The sequence below is a fragment of the Bufo bufo genome, chromosome 6, assembly GCF_905171765.1.
Source record: "Bufo bufo chromosome 6, aBufBuf1.1, whole genome shotgun sequence".
NCBI lineage: Eukaryota > Metazoa > Chordata > Amphibia > Anura > Bufonidae > Bufo > Bufo bufo.
The window spans coordinates 152,014,003-152,029,522 of record NC_053394.1 but is presented as its reverse complement, the minus strand read 5'-3'; the positions used below and the strand labels follow the sequence as shown (position 1 = coordinate 152,029,522).

Here is a 15,520-nt window from a genome sequence, read left to right as displayed (position 1 = left end):
AGGCTAAAATGACATTATTGGAATACAATTTTTTTCATTTCATGTCCCAATTTTAAAAAATCGCACACCTTTTGGGTTTAAGACAAACACTAGAACCCTACCCTAGGTGAATTCCTTGGTGAGTTTAGTTTTCAAAGTTGAGTAACTTTTTGGGGTTTTACACTGTACTGTTACCTCAGGAGCTCTGCAAATGTAGCATGGTGCCCAAGAACCATTCCAGTAAAATCTGTGCTCCAAAAACTGAATGGCGCTCCTTTTCGTCTGAACCTGGCAGTCTACCAGTACAGCAGTTTACGACTATATATGGGGTGTTGCTGTATTCAGCAGAAAATTGGTAGCAAATTATAGTGTGCTTTTTCTTCTGTTACCCCTTGTAAAAATTAAAAATCTGGAGCTCACGCAACATTTTATTGGAAAAAAATGTAATTTTTCATGTTCACAGCTAGGGGTCCCTGCATAACGGATATGGGACGGGCGCTGTTTTGCAGCCCATAGACTTCTATTATGACAGAATGAATAACGGAATGCCTCTAAAGGCATTCCGTCATAGAATTGTGTTATGGTCCGTGGTAACAGAATCCATAACGCAATTCACCTTTTACCAACAAACTAAGTGCAAAACGAATTTTAAAATATGAAATTCGCTCATCTCTAGTTACAATCCTTGAGAGGTGTATTTTCCAAAACAGGGTCACTTTTTGGGGTGCAGCAGTGCGGGGTAAGTATATTCACTGTGAGGGGCCTGGCATATGGGGGACATTTTTATAGTATTGGTAACCCCTTTAACTTTGGACTCTTTCTGACATATGCCTCTAACATGTAGCTCCAAGTATGATGTAAAAACCCATTTATAATTATGTGGACACCTTCTTTTGGATTCTTATACAGTATACAGTGAGGAACAGAAATATTTGAACACCCTGTGATTTTGCAATTTCTCCCTCTTAGAAATCATGAGGAAATCACATTGTATGATTTTTAAAGAATGTATTTGTCTTGTACTGCTGAACATAAGTATTTGAACTCTTGAGAAACAGCAAGAATTCTGGCTCTCAAAGACCTGTTACTGTGCCTTTTAAAAAGTCCACCTCTACTCCATTCATTAATCTAACTTAGTAGCACCTGTCTCAGCTCTTTAAAGACACCTGTCCACCCCACAGTCAGTCAGACGTCAACCACTACCATGGGCAAGATCAAAGAGCTGTCAAAAGACACCAGAGACAAAATTGTGGACCTTCACAAGGCTGGAAAGGGCTACGGGGAAATTACCAAGCAGCTTGGTGACAATAGATCAACTGTTGGAGCAATTGTTAGAAAATGGAAGAGGCTAAAAACGACTGTCAGTCTCCCTCGGACTGGGGCTCCATGCAAGATCTCGCCTCATGGGGTATCACTGATGATAAGAAAGGTTTGGAATCAGCCCAGAACTACAAGGGAGGAGCTGGTCAATGACCTGAAGAGAGCTGGGAACACCGTTTCAAACGTTACTGTTGGTAGAACACTACGCCGTCATGGTTTCAAATCATGTATTGCACCGAAGGTTCCCCTGCTCAAGTCATCACAGGTCCAGGCCCGTCTGAAGTTTGCCAATAACCATCTGGATGATCCAGAGGAGGCATGGGAGAAAGTCATGTGGTCAGATGAGCCCAAAGTAGAACTGTTTGGAGGAAAAAGAAGGATGCATCCCAAGAACACCATCCCTACTGTGAAGAATGGGGGTGGCAACATCATACTTTGGGGGTGCTTTTTTGCGAAGGGGACAGGACGACTGCACTGTATTAAGGAGAGGATGAATGGGGCCATTTATTGTGAGATTTTGAGCAACAACCTCCTTCCCTCAGTCAGAGCATTAAAGATGGTTCGTGGCTGGGACTTCCAACATGACAACGACCCGAAGCACACGACCAGGATAACCAAGGAGTGGCTCCGTAAGAAGCATATCAAGGTTCTGGAGTGGTCTAGCCAGTCTCCAGACCTTAATCCAATAGAACATCTTTGGAGGGAGCTGAAACTCCATGTTGTTCAGCGACAGCCCCGAAACCTGACGGATCTAGACAAGATCTGTGTGGAGGAGTGGGCCAAAATCCCTGTTGCCTGGTCAAGAACTACAGGAAACGTTTGACCTCTGTAATTGCAAACAAAGGCTTCTGTACCAAATATTAACACCGATTTTCTCAGGTGTTCAAATACTTATGTTCAGCAGTGTAGGACAAATACATTCTTTAAAAATCATACAATGTGATTTTCTGAATTTTATTTATCTGTCTGTCAGAGTGGGAATGCACCTACAATGTGAAGTTCAGACCCCTCCATGATTTCTAAGTGGGAGAACTTGCAAAATCGCAGGGTGTTCAAATACTTCTGTTCCTCACTGTATTCATCTTTCATAAGTGAGTTCCATCCTTGTAGTCTGCATTTTAATGCCAGTATTCTCAATACTTTTTTTCAGAGGTGCACATCCGCAAGCAGCACACTTACCTTGAGACCCCAGTGAAGTGTCGCTTCTGCCCAGAGACCTTCCATGAGCGTTACAGCCTAAGGCAGCATCAGCAGAGTCACCGGAATGAGAAACAAGCTGTAAACAGACCTGGAATTCCCAATGGAAAGGTGGGCAAGAAGGTGAGGATTATTCCTCTATTCTATGTTGCTGCTATTTTTAGTGTTATTTTTATCTGCGATCAATTGTTATATTGTGGTTTTCTAACTTTGGTTTTTCACTAGGGTGAAGTTGCCATTATAGATGAGCAAGATGCAGAGACTGGTTCAAAAGAAAACCATTTAACATGGAATATCCTCCCCAGCAGCGAGGAGACACAGCTGTTTGTCCACCTTGATGGAAGCGAGCAGCCTGGCACTGAGCTGCACAGCATCCCCATGCAGGTGGAGGATGGCAGCATTGTGCAGGCATTAGTTGTGCACAGCACTGACCAGGTGGACACTGCAGAACTGCATGCTCAGGTGTATGAGCTGCAAGATCTGGGTGCCGTTCTGCAGCCACTGATGGAGCAGCAGTCCTCTTCTGGGTCCATAGTCATTGCTGTGAACAGCACCATGGATCAGTCTATACTGAATGAACTCGAGCAGGTAAATAATCGCTGAACATAGAACATAAAAAATGTCTTCACTGTAAGGCTTTGTAGAAATTTCTCTTTATAACGGAAGCCACAATGCTCTGCAAGATCCATCAAATGATAGACCCCATTGAGGTCTGTTGGGTTCTGAGGTGTCTTGTGAACATAGTCTAATCATGGGAAGAACATAGACATTAGAAGCAATAGAGTGGGCTTGTAATAATGTACAGCATATTACCTCCCTATACAACAGGGCTTGTCCGACAGCATGGTGTACTGAGTAAGTGAAGGCACGTGTGATGCATTGTGGCTAGGGATGAGCGAACTTGTGTTTTCAAGTTTGGCGTACAAGGTTCGGGTTTTCTAAGAATTCCGTTATGGATTCCGCTACCACGGACCATAACTTATGGTCTGTGGTAGCGGAATCCATAACGGAATTCTTGGATAACCCGAACCTTGTACGCCAAACTTGAAAACACAAGTTCGCTCATCCTTAACCACTTCCCGCTACGCTAACGCCGAAAGGCGTCATTGCTGCGGCGCTCCCAGGCTACACTAACGCCGATTGGCGTCATCTCGCGTGAGCCGAGATTTCCTGCACGCGTTCACAGGATCGGAAGGTAAGCGAGTGGATCTCCAGCCTGCCAGCGGCGATCGTTCGCTGGCAGGCTGGAGATGCGATTTTTTTTTTTTAACCCCCAACAGGTATATTAGACGCTGTTTTGATAACAGCGTCTAATATACCTGCTACCTGGTCCTCTGGTGGTCCCTTTTGCTTGGATCGACCACCAGAGGATACAGGCAGCTCAGTAATAAGTAGCACCAAACACCGCTACAATACACCCCCCCCCCCCCTGTCACTTATTAACCCCTGATCACCCCATATAGACTCCCTGATCACCCCCATGTCATTGATCACCCCCCTGTAAGGCTCCATTCAGACGTCCGTATGATTTTTACGGATCCACTGATACATGGATCGGATCCGCAAAACACATACGGACGTCTATTGTACATCGGGAGCTCTTTAGATTTCTGTGGGCAGGGAAAAATTCAAGACTGTCTAGATCCTTATTACATGTGCCGAAGGAAAGGGGGGGCCTGGGGATCCCTGACCTAAGAAAGTATTACGCAGCTTCTATGTTTCAACGGGTGGTAGATTGGTCCCGACATACTCAGTTCAAACAATGGATCTCAATTGAGCAACTCATATCACGGACTCCTTTGGCCCTCCTACCATGGACAGATAGGAAGATCCCTAGTGACCTCTCCTCTCATCCTTTCATAGGCCCTACCCTAGCTCAATTCCGTAAGTACCAACAGATCTCTACAATTTCCCCAGCGCCCTCTCCGATGTTCCCTGTCTTGGGACATCCGGACTTCCCGGCGGGTTGCTCAGGAGGTCCGTTTGCACAGTGGAGATCGAGTGGTAGGTGTAGGGCACCATTCTTTAGAACTTCTGGTAGGTGGCTCACTTACTCTGAATTATTAGGCCTGTCAGATCCATGTCCTCTGGGTCCTTGGAGGTCAAGACAGCTACATCACTTCCTTTCTTCTATCCCGTCCTCTCAGGGATTTGATAGGGCGCTCACTCCTTTTGAAAAGATATGTATAGGCTCCGGCCTTTATCGGCACTATCTCTCAGAATTATACAAGGCATTGGTAACGCCGGGTACGGACTATCTCCCCCCCTACTCAGCTAAATGGGCTCAGGACTTGCAGAGGGATATTTCCTCCGACCAGTGGCTTAGAATTTTCCAGTTTACTCATAAATCATCCATTGCAAGTAAATATCAGGAGGCCAGTTACAAATTACTATCAAGGTGGTATTATGTGCCTACCCGTCTCCAAAAAATGTTCCCATCGGCCTCTCCCCTTTGTTGGAGATGTGAAGCCAACCAAGGTTCCCTCCTACATATTTTCTGGCAATGTGACAAAGTCAAACCTTTCTGGGAATCTGTCCAAAAGGCCCTGGCCTCCATTTTTCCCTTTTCAATTCCTAACACACCAGAGTTTTTCTTACTCTTCCTTTCGGACTTGCCGTTGATATTATTTCGACGATCCTGTCTGCGTTATCTGGTTATAGCAGCCAGAGCTTGTGTCCCTGCAAGGTGGAAGTCTGGTTCTCCTCCCTCTGTGAGAATGTGGATTCAGAAGGTGGAGGAGATGCGGAGAATGGAGGAACTCACGGCATCTTTGAAAGGTGGTAACAGAACATTCGTGGCTATGTGGTCCCCATGGTTTTCCTTCCAGGATACCCCGGAGTATCGGAATTTACTGACATGAAAGTCTCGTCTGGTCCTACACATACAATCCAGTTACCCTCCCCAACCCTCCCCCTATTTTTCTGAACCCAGTGTCCATTAACTCTTCCTTTTGTATCACTGTCTTGTGTCTCCCCCCCCCCCCCCCACCCCTTTCTTTTTTCCTTGTTATTGTCAGTCGAATTTACTTTTATGTTCTGGCAGTGGCCACTTCTTCATTGGCCCTTTGATTTGTATATGGTTTTCGTTAAATGAATCAAGGGGCTTCATTGTCACACTAGGCTGAATACCAAACACAGACTAAAGTGTCATATTTGTTTGTGCGTTGTTGGATTATGCCTCAGATTTGTAATGTATGTGTTTCAACATGCAATAATTTTGTTATTTTTGCAAAATGAGAAATAAAGAATAAAAAAAAAAAAAATAAAAAACACATACGGACATCTGAATGGAGCCTTACAGGTGGGTGATCAATGACAGGGGGGTGATCACCCCATATAGATTCCATGATCACCCCCCTGTCATTGATCACCCCCCTGTCATTGATCACCCCCTTGTAAGGCTCCATTCAGATGTCCGTATGTGTTTTGCGAATCCGATCCATGTATCCGTGGATCCGTAAAAAACATACGGACGTCTGAATGGAGCCTTACAGGGGGGGGTGATCAATGACAGGGGGGTGATCACCCCATATAGACTCCCTGATCACCCCCCTGTCATTGATCACCCCCCTGTAAGGCTCCATTCAGACATTTTTTTGGCCTAAGTTAGCGTATTTATTTATTTTTTTTCTTACAAAGTCTCATATTCCACTAACTTGTGTCAAAAAATAAAATCTCACATGAACTCACCATACCCCTCACGGAATCCAAATGCGTAAATTTTTTTTGACATTTATATTCCAGACTTCTTATCACGCTTTAGGGCCCCTAAAATGCCAGGGCAGTATAAATACCCCACATGTGACCCCATTTCGGAAAGTAGACACCCCAAGGTATTCGCTGAGGGGCATATTGAGTCCATGAAAGATTTAAATTTTTGTCCCAAGTTAGCGGAAAGGGAGACTTTGTGAGAAAAAAAAAATCAATTTCCGCTAACTTGTGGCAAAAAATTTTTTTTTAATGAACTCGCCATACCCCTCATTGAATACCTTGGGGTGTCTTCTTTCCAAAATGGGGTCACATGTGGGGTATTTATACTGCTCTGGCATTTTAGGGGTCCTAAAGCGTGAGAAGAAGTCTGGGATCCAAATGTCTAAAAATGCCCTCCTAAAAGGAATGTGGGCCCCTTTGCGCATCTAGGCTGCAAAAAAGTGTCACACATCTGGTATCGCCGTACTCAGGAGAAGTTGGGCAATGTGTTTTAGGGTGTCATTTTACATATACCCATGCTGGGTGAGAGAAATATCTTGGTCAAATGCCAACTTTGTATAAAAAAATGGGAAAAGTTGTCTTTGCCGAGATATTTCTCTCACCGAGCATGGGTATATGTAAAATGACACCCCAAAACACATTGCCCAACTTCTCCTGAGTACGGCAATACCAGATGTGTGACACTTTTTTGCAGCCTAGGTGGGCAAAGGGGCCCACATTCCAAAGAGCACCTTTCGGATTTCACCGGCCATTTTTTACACATTTTGATTTCAAACTACTTCGCACGCATTGGGGCCCCTAAAATGCCAGGGCAGTATAACTAGCCCACAAGTGACCCCATTTTGGAAAGAAGACACCCCAAGGTATTTCGTGATGGGCATAGTGAGTTCATGGAAGTTTTTATTTTTTGTCACAAGTTAGTGGAATATGAGACTTTGTAAGAAAAAAAATTAATGTATAAAAATCAGCATTTTCCGCTAACTTGTGACAAAAAATAAAAAGTTCTATGAACTCACTATGCCCATCAGCGAATACCTTAGGGTGTCTACTTTCCGAAATGGGGTCATTTGTGGGGTGTTTGTACTGTCTGGCCATTGTAGAACCTCAGGAAACATGACAGGTGCTCAGAAAGTCAGAGCTGCTTCAAAAAGCGGAAATTCACATTTTTGTACCATAGTTTGTAAACGCTATAACTTTTACCCAAACATTTTTTTTTTTTTATCAAATACATGTAGAACAATAAATTTAGAGAAAAATTTATATATGGATGTCGCTTTGTTTGCAAAATTTTACAACTGAAAGTGAAAAATGTCATTTTTTTGCAAACAAATCGGTAGATTTCGATTAATAACAAAAAAAGTAAAAATGTCAGCAGCAATGAAATACCACCAAATGAAAGCTCTATTAGTGAGAAGAAAAGGAGGTAAAATTCATTTGGGTGGTAAGTTGCATGACCGAGCAATAAACCGCTAAAGTTGTGGAGTGCCGATTTGTAAAAAAGGGCCTGGTCACTAGGGGGGTATAAACCTGTGGTCCTTAAGTGGTTAATTGTGGCTGTAATAATCTCTGTTATTGTTTGACTTTTTAAGGACGTGAACCCAAATAGCAGTCCTCAGGAAGCAGAAGCTGTTCCTTCACCCCAGGCAAGCAAACGTAGGAGGCTTCAGCTGATTAACCCTGAAAATCAGATTGGTAAGGACAGAGTATGTGTATTGATTAGCAATTTGTTGATCTAATACATGTTTTATAATTTTCCATATACAGTAGAATTCCTAAAATCCAGCATCCTCAGGAGCAACAAGGTGCTTGATTATCACCTTTTTCAGACTATTCTGGTTTATGCATATGTGCTTGCTCCACTATCCTGTATACCTTTTAAGATTAATGTAAGCCCAAGTATGAGGCCTACACAAATCTATGCCTGGCTATATGTTGTTTTTTTTTTTTTTTTTTTCATGCAGAAATATTTAGTATTCCTTCCTTTGGTTTTGCTGACTGGAGAATTTGAGCAACTATGATTGCACCTGGATTTTCCACAAAAGTTGTGGATGCCACCCAGCTTTCTTAAGCTGCTGTTTCACTTTATTTGTGCTCTCAGAGGCAAGAAGCTTTGGCCCAGATTTTCTATTTCACAGGGTAGACCTCTAGATAAATGAGTCTTTAACCCCTTAAGGACACAGCCTTTATTTCACCTTAAGGACCAGGCCATTTTTTGAAAATCTGACCAGTGTCACTTTAAGTGGTGATAACTTTAAAACGCTTTGACTTATCCAGGCCATTCTGAGATTGTGTTTTTTCGTCACATATTGTACTTCATGACACTGGTAAAATGAAGTCCTAAAAATTTTTTTTTTTGCATAAAAAAAATACCTAATTTACCAAAAATTTGGAAAGATTTGCAAATTTCAAAGTTTCAGTTTCTCTACTTCTGTAATACATAGTAATACCGCCAAAAATTGTGATGACTTTACATTCCCCATATGTCTACTTCATGTTTGAATTATTTTGGGAATGATATTTTATTTTTTCGGGATGTTACAAGGCTTAGAAGTTTAGAAGCAAATCTTGAAATTTTTCAGAGATTTACAAAAACCCAATTTTTAGGGACCAGTTCAGGTCTGAAGTCACTTTGCGAGGCTTACATAATAGAAACCACCCAAAAATGACCCCATTCTAGAAACTACACCCCTCAAGGTATTCAAAACTGATTTTACAAACGTCGTTAACCCTTTAGGTGTTGCACAAGAGTTAGTGGCAAATGGGGATGAAATTTGAGAATTTCCTTTTTTTGCCTAATTTTCCTTTTTAACCAATTTTTTCCACTAACAAAGCAAGGGTTAACAGCCAAACAAGACTGTATCTTTATTGCCCTGACTCTGCTGTTTACAGAAACACCCCATATGTGGCCGTAAACTGCTGTACGGCTACACAGCGGGGCGTAGAGTGAAATGTGCGCTGTTTTGGTTTTTGGAAGGCAGATTTTGCTGGACTGGTTTTTTGACACCATGTCCCATTTGAAGCCCCCCTGATGCACCCCTAGAGTAGAAACTCCAAAAAAGTGACCCCATTTTGGAAATTACGGGATAGGGTGGCAGTTTTGTTGGTACTAGTTTAGGGTACATATGATTTTTGGTTGCTCTATATTACACTTTTTGTGCAGCAAGGTAACAAGAAATAGCTTTTTTGGCACAGTTTTTTATTTTTTTTTATTTACAACATTCATCTGACAGGTTAGATCATGTGGTAATTTTATAGAGCAGGTTGTCATGGACATGGCGATACCTAATATGTATGCAATTTTTTTTATTTATGTAAGTTTTACACAATGATTTCATTTTTAAAACAAAAAAAAAGTTTTAGTGTCTCCATAATCTAAGAGCTATAGTTTTTTTCAGTTTTTGGGCGATTATCTTAAGTAGGGTCTCATTTTTTGCGGGATGAGATAATGGTTTGATTGGCACTATTTTGGGGTGCATATGATTTTTTGATCGCTTGCTATTACACTTTTTGTGACGTAAGAGGACAAAAAATGCCTTTTTTTACACCGTTTTTATTTTTATTTTTTTACGGTGGTCACCTGAGGGGTTCAGTCATGTGATATTTTTATAGAGCCGGTCGATACGGACGCGGCGATACCTAATATGTATACCTTTTTTTTTATTTATGTAAGTTTTACACAATGATTTCATTTTTGAAACAAAAAAAATCATGTTTTAGCGTTTCCATAGTCTAAGAGCCATAGTTTTTTCAGTTTTTGGGCGATTATCTTGGGTAGGGTATGATTTTTGCGGGATGAGATGACGGTTTGATTGTTACAATTTTGGCGTACATGCGACTTTTTTGATCACTTTTATTACCTTTTTTGGAAAGTAAGGTGGGCAAAATTTCTATCTATCGTGCATGGCATTGGGGGACACAGCACCATGGGTACATGTCCAACTACCACTAGGAGGCGACACTAGACATAAAAAAGTGTTGGCTCCTCCCCATTGGGCTATTACCCTCTCCACAGACACTAGGCAGCTCAGTCTTGTTCTAGTGTCCATAGGAGGCAGACCTGACCTGCTTTTTTGTGCAGGTCATCCTGCTACTTTTTTTTTTTTTCTGCTTCCACAGTGGAATTACGGCAGTCCCACGGTTCCCGTGTTGAGTCCGCCGAGGGGGTGGTTACTGCTGCGCCTGAAGACGTCTGAGGGTGAGTATGTTAGTTTAGGGTCTCCCACCCTCCCCCCCCGGGCCTGGACGCGTTCCCTCATCTCCCCCCTTCCCCCATATTTGATACAGCTCCATTGCTGTGTGGGACAATGCCTTTGCCTCTGATAAGTGCCTTTGCCTCTGATAAGTGCCTTTGCCTCTAATAAGTGCCTTGCCTCTGATACAGCAGGTTGTAGGTTCAGACACTTTTTTTTTTTTTAAACTCGTTTTATTGAAAATTTAACAATAAGCATGGTTCAGCATATTTTGAAGCATTGACACCCCACGCAGGGGGGTCTCCAGCTCCACATAGTACAAACGTGATACATAATGTGTCAAGTGATTCTCAGCAATATTTCGCTACTTGGCATCAAACAATACAGCATATCTACTTTCTAGTGTTTAGACATTTAATGCAATGTTACCCTCCGACACAGAGTGCAAGTGCACAGGTTGCAAGGAGTGATTTGAAGAGCACCACTCTCCCCACACTTTCTGAAATTTCCCTGGGCATTTTCTATGTATGTATACTACTTTTTCCATATTCATTGCATGGTTCATCAAGGTCTTCCATTGGTTCACTGTGGGGACTCTATCCGCCATCCACCTCAATGCTACAGCCTTCCTAGCCAGGAAGAGGGCTTCCCCTAGGAATATTCTCTGGTGATGTGTCCACTGTTCCTCCTCTAATATCCCTAGGATACATATTTTTGGGCAGGCTCCTATCGATACAGGCACTATCGTAGACAGAATCTCTAGAACCTTGTTCCAAAATACTTGTAAGTGTCTGCATCCCCATATCAAGTGCCAGAAATCAGCGCTCCCCTCTTGACATCTATGGCAACTGCTGCTAGGTAGTCTCCCCATCTTATAGAGCCTGAGGGGGGTTAAGTAGCTTCTATGCAATATGAATAATTGTATCAGTTTATTATTTACCGACGGGGAAACCTTAGTGGGTACCAACATAGCCTCCTCCCATTCTTCAGCATCAAGAGTTGGGATATTAACCTTCCATTTCGCTTCTACTTCCAATGGCTGAAGAATCATGCGATCACCTAGTAAATATGTGTAGAGTATAGAGATAATGCCCTTAGGTCCCTGCGATCTTAGCACCCCTATCAGAGGATATTTGGAAATGCTGCGACCTGTCCCTCTAAACTGATCATTTAGGGCGTGCCGTAACTGAAGGTACCGAAAAAACAAAGAATGGGGAATCTCAAATTTCTCCTGTAGTTGTTGCAAAGTTCGTAATACGCCCTCTTCATACAGCTCAGCTAATGTCAACACTCCGCATCCCTTCCATATCCCTGCACCCTCCAATGTTTCCAAGTGCGGCCACATGGGATTGTCCCAGAGCGGGATTGCATCTGGTAAATCTGCATACGAATTTAATTTGGCTGCTTTCCATATTTGGTTAGCCAGTCTATGAGCAGGAAGTAGTTTCCTGGATACTGTACTTGGGGACTCCAAGACAGGCCACAGATTAGAAAGATTAAGATATTCCCTCAACCAATATTCCGGTCCTGGTAGTTCTCCCTGTTTGACCCATGCCGCTATATATTTCAACTGGCCGGCTAAGTAATATAGAAAAAAATCGGGTAGAGCCGCTCCCCCCCTCGTCTTAGACCTCTGTAATACTTTCTGCGAGAGCTTCCTCCTAGCCTTTCCCCACACAAACGCCGTTATCAGGGAGTGCAGCCTGTCAAAGAAGGCCTTTGGTACCGGGGCGCATGCATGTGACAGGAGATACAGGCCCTTGGGGAGCAGAATCATTTTGACTAGGTTCAATCTCCCCATCACCGAAATCGGTAATGCCTTCCAAGTTTTAAATTTATCAATAAATAAGGACTCTATCGGTTCTATATTTCTCGTCACAGACACTCCAGGGTCCCTTGTGATCACGATGCCAAGATACTTAAACTGGTCCACTACCGGTAAATTATGTATACTCTCCGGCCACCCATGATCCCAAAGAGGCATAATAGCTGACTTCGTCCAGTTTATGAGCAAGCCCGAGTATGTGCCAAATTTCCCTATTACCTCAATTGCTCTGGGCAGAGTCAGCTCAGGCTCGTCCATAAACAGAAGGAGATCATCTGCATATAAGCCTATCTTCTCCTCTCTGTCTCCTCTAGAAATCCCCATAAAGGACCTGTCCTGCCTCACTCTTAATGCCAAATGTTCGATTACCACCGCAAACAAAAGGGGGGAGAGGGGGCAACCCTGTCTAGTACCTCTATGCAGAGTAAATGAATCTGACATGGTGCCATTTACTAGTATATTTGCCTTAGGTCTCTGGTACAGTATCTCCACCCATCTTATGAACCCTGGGCCAAACCCGAATTCCTTCAGGATCCGAAACAGGAAAGGCCACTCCACAGAGTCAAAGGCCTTAGCCGTGTCAAGTGATGCCATGGCCCATTCACGCCCCTCCGCCACTCCTACCTGAGCAATAACCTGAGCTCTCCTGATATTGTCAGAGGTGGTCCTCCCTGGCATGAATCCCGCCTGATCCTGGTGTACTATAGACGTTATTACTTTATTTAAACGAGAGGCTAATAATCTGGTTAGAATTTTGTAGTCTAAATTGAGCAACGAAATCGGCCTGTAAGAGCCACATACAGTTGGATCCTTGTCTGGCTTTAATATAACAACAATAGTTGCATCATATAAGGTCTCGGGCAGTTGGTGACGCTGGAATGATGCTGAGTACATCTTAAGGAGTTGGGGGCTAAGAGTTTCACTATATCTAGAATAAACTTCAATTGGGATCCCATCCGGGCCCGGTGCTTTCCCAGTTGGTATGTCATGCATGGCTAGCTGGATTTCTTCCAGAGTTATATCCTTGTCCAGGAGGGTCACTTCCGCCTCGCTAAGCTTAGGATGTTCCACCTCTGAAATATAGTTACTTAACTCCCTCTCCGTGTAGTTAGCTGCTGTGCTGTACAGCGATTGATAAAACCGTTTGAAAGCGTCAAGTATTCTCTGCCCGGATTCCTCCAATTGTCCCTCAGGGTTCAGAATTCGAAGTACCGGGGGGGACGACTGGTTGGCTCTAGCAATCTGAGCTAAAAGCTTGCCCGCTCTATCACCAGATTCAAATGACTGCTGCTTCATAAAGAACATTTTGCGTTCACTTTTCTCCTTAAGATGCATCATATACTCCCTTCCTCTAGTCATCCACTCTATCCTATTCCCTTCTGTGGGGTCCGAACAAAACAATACCTCCGCCTCCCTACATTTATTATGCAATTCTACTTCCTGGCGGGACGTGTCCTTTTTTACATAGGATATTGAGGACTTCAGACATCCCCTCAGGAAGGCCTTCAGGGTGTCCCACAATAACAATTCCTCTGTTTCATCTCCCTGCACATCCAGGAATACTCTCAGCTGATCGGGGATTCTATCATTTTTTGTCAATAAAGAGAGCCAGAAGGGATGTATTCTCATCTTCCCCCCTCTAGATGCAATCCCGGGAGTGTCAAAACGTGCCACTACTGCAGCATGATCTGAGGGTCCCCGCGACTCATAGTTAATTGCAATCAAGTCCGTATAACTAGCAGCATTTCCCAGGACATAGTCAATTCTCGAGAGTGCCCCCCTAGCGGGAGTGAAACAGGAGTATTCCCTCAACTGCGGGTTTCTAATCCTCCACATATCTATCCATCCCATTTCTGCAGCAATTCTAAACAGAGTGGTCGTCGAGTGAACTCCAGTCTCTCTCCCTTCAGGCGGCCTAAATCTATCTACCTCTTCCTGCATTACCATATTAAAGTCTCCCATGCAAATCAGCCGGGTTGAGGGATACTGCGCCACAAACCCCAGGATAACATGAAGGAGTGAAATACTCGCCGGGGGGGGATTATATATGTTAATTATTACATACGGGATGTGGTCAATAAAGCCATACGCCATTATATATTGTCCCTCCGGATCAGCAACTGACTGCTGCGGTTCCCACAGGAGGCCCTTGCGCACTAATATAGCCGCGCCTCTAGAATTTGATGAGCCATATGACTGAAGTGACCACTGAACCCATTGTTTTACAATTCTGTGCCCCGTGTCAGCCGTCAGATGAGTCTCTTGAAGTCCCAGAATGTGAGGGCTATAGCGTCGTATATGCGAGAACACCGCTATCCTTTTGTTCGGATTTCCAAGTCCCCTCACATTCCAGGACATCACTACTAGAGGTCCCATAGTACAATCTTAAAGTTATCCTTCCAGTAGTACAGGATGTCATCCGGCCCTTGTGGAGTAACCTCACCCATTTTAATAGTTCGCCCCCCTCCCACACTACTGATGCATAATTGATGTGACCATGCTTTCAACAACTTACAAAACATATAACATAACAGATAAACTTCTAATACCTCTGAGCAAACATCCAGTGCATGCATCATAGTATTAACTAGGTGACAATCTATATTCGGAGACCAGTGCGGGGTGAAGATGTTATGCCCGCACAGGTAGCCGAGCATTCCCTGGTCAATGTGAGTTTCATAGCTGCAGGTACATCTAAGCCTCAATAGGTGCAGACACTCATATTCAGACAGCCTGTGAATCAACATCTACAGTAGGACTATAACCATGCTTACAATGATCTGCTATCTGAAAGAGCACCATATTGCATTCAAGTAATGCATATTGCATTCAGGTAAAGCTAAATATTGCACCATATAATAAGGATAAACCACTCAGTGACAAGGCCTCTATAAAGTGCCTTTTCAGAACTCAGTAATACTTGCAACTCAGTCCCAGTGTTTCAGATCAGTGCATTCTTGGACGTCTAGCAACCCAGTCCTCAGCCTCCTTTGGGTCGGTGAAAAATATCGGCCGTTCGCCATCCACTACGCGTAGTCGCGCTGGGTAGGCCATCGAGTATTGCAAATTTAATTCCCTGAGGCGTCTCTTGACTAAGACGAAGGTGGCCCTCTTTTTCTGCAAATCCGCGGAGAAGTCCGGAAAAAGTGACACGTTGGTGTTTTCGTGCATCAATACACCTTTGCTCCTTGCTTGGCTAAGAATTAAATCTCGATCCTTCCAATTTAATAAACGGGCGAGCAGGGGCCTTGGCGGTGCGCCTGGAGGTGGTGGTCTGGCCGGTACTCTGTGCGCCCTT

The 15,520-nt window shown here is 43.6% G+C and overlaps 1 protein-coding gene across 3 annotated transcripts in view; it reads left to right on the top strand.

Moving 5' to 3' along the window:
• The window catches only part of LOC121003848 (oocyte zinc finger protein XlCOF28-like), a 51,074-nt gene that overhangs the window by 16,174 nt on the left and 19,380 nt on the right, over positions 1-15,520 (top strand). For 2 of the 3 annotated variants that reach the window (XM_040435776.1, XM_040435778.1), the window contains exons 8-10: positions 2,450-2,619; positions 2,722-3,084; positions 7,797-7,899. In XM_040435776.1, coding sequence (XP_040291710.1) covers positions 2,450-2,619; positions 2,722-3,084; positions 7,797-7,899 — 636 coding nt within the window. The remainder of the gene's footprint in view (positions 1-2,449; positions 2,620-2,721; positions 3,085-7,796; positions 7,900-15,520) is intronic. The other variant, XM_040435777.1, reaches the window with a different exon arrangement.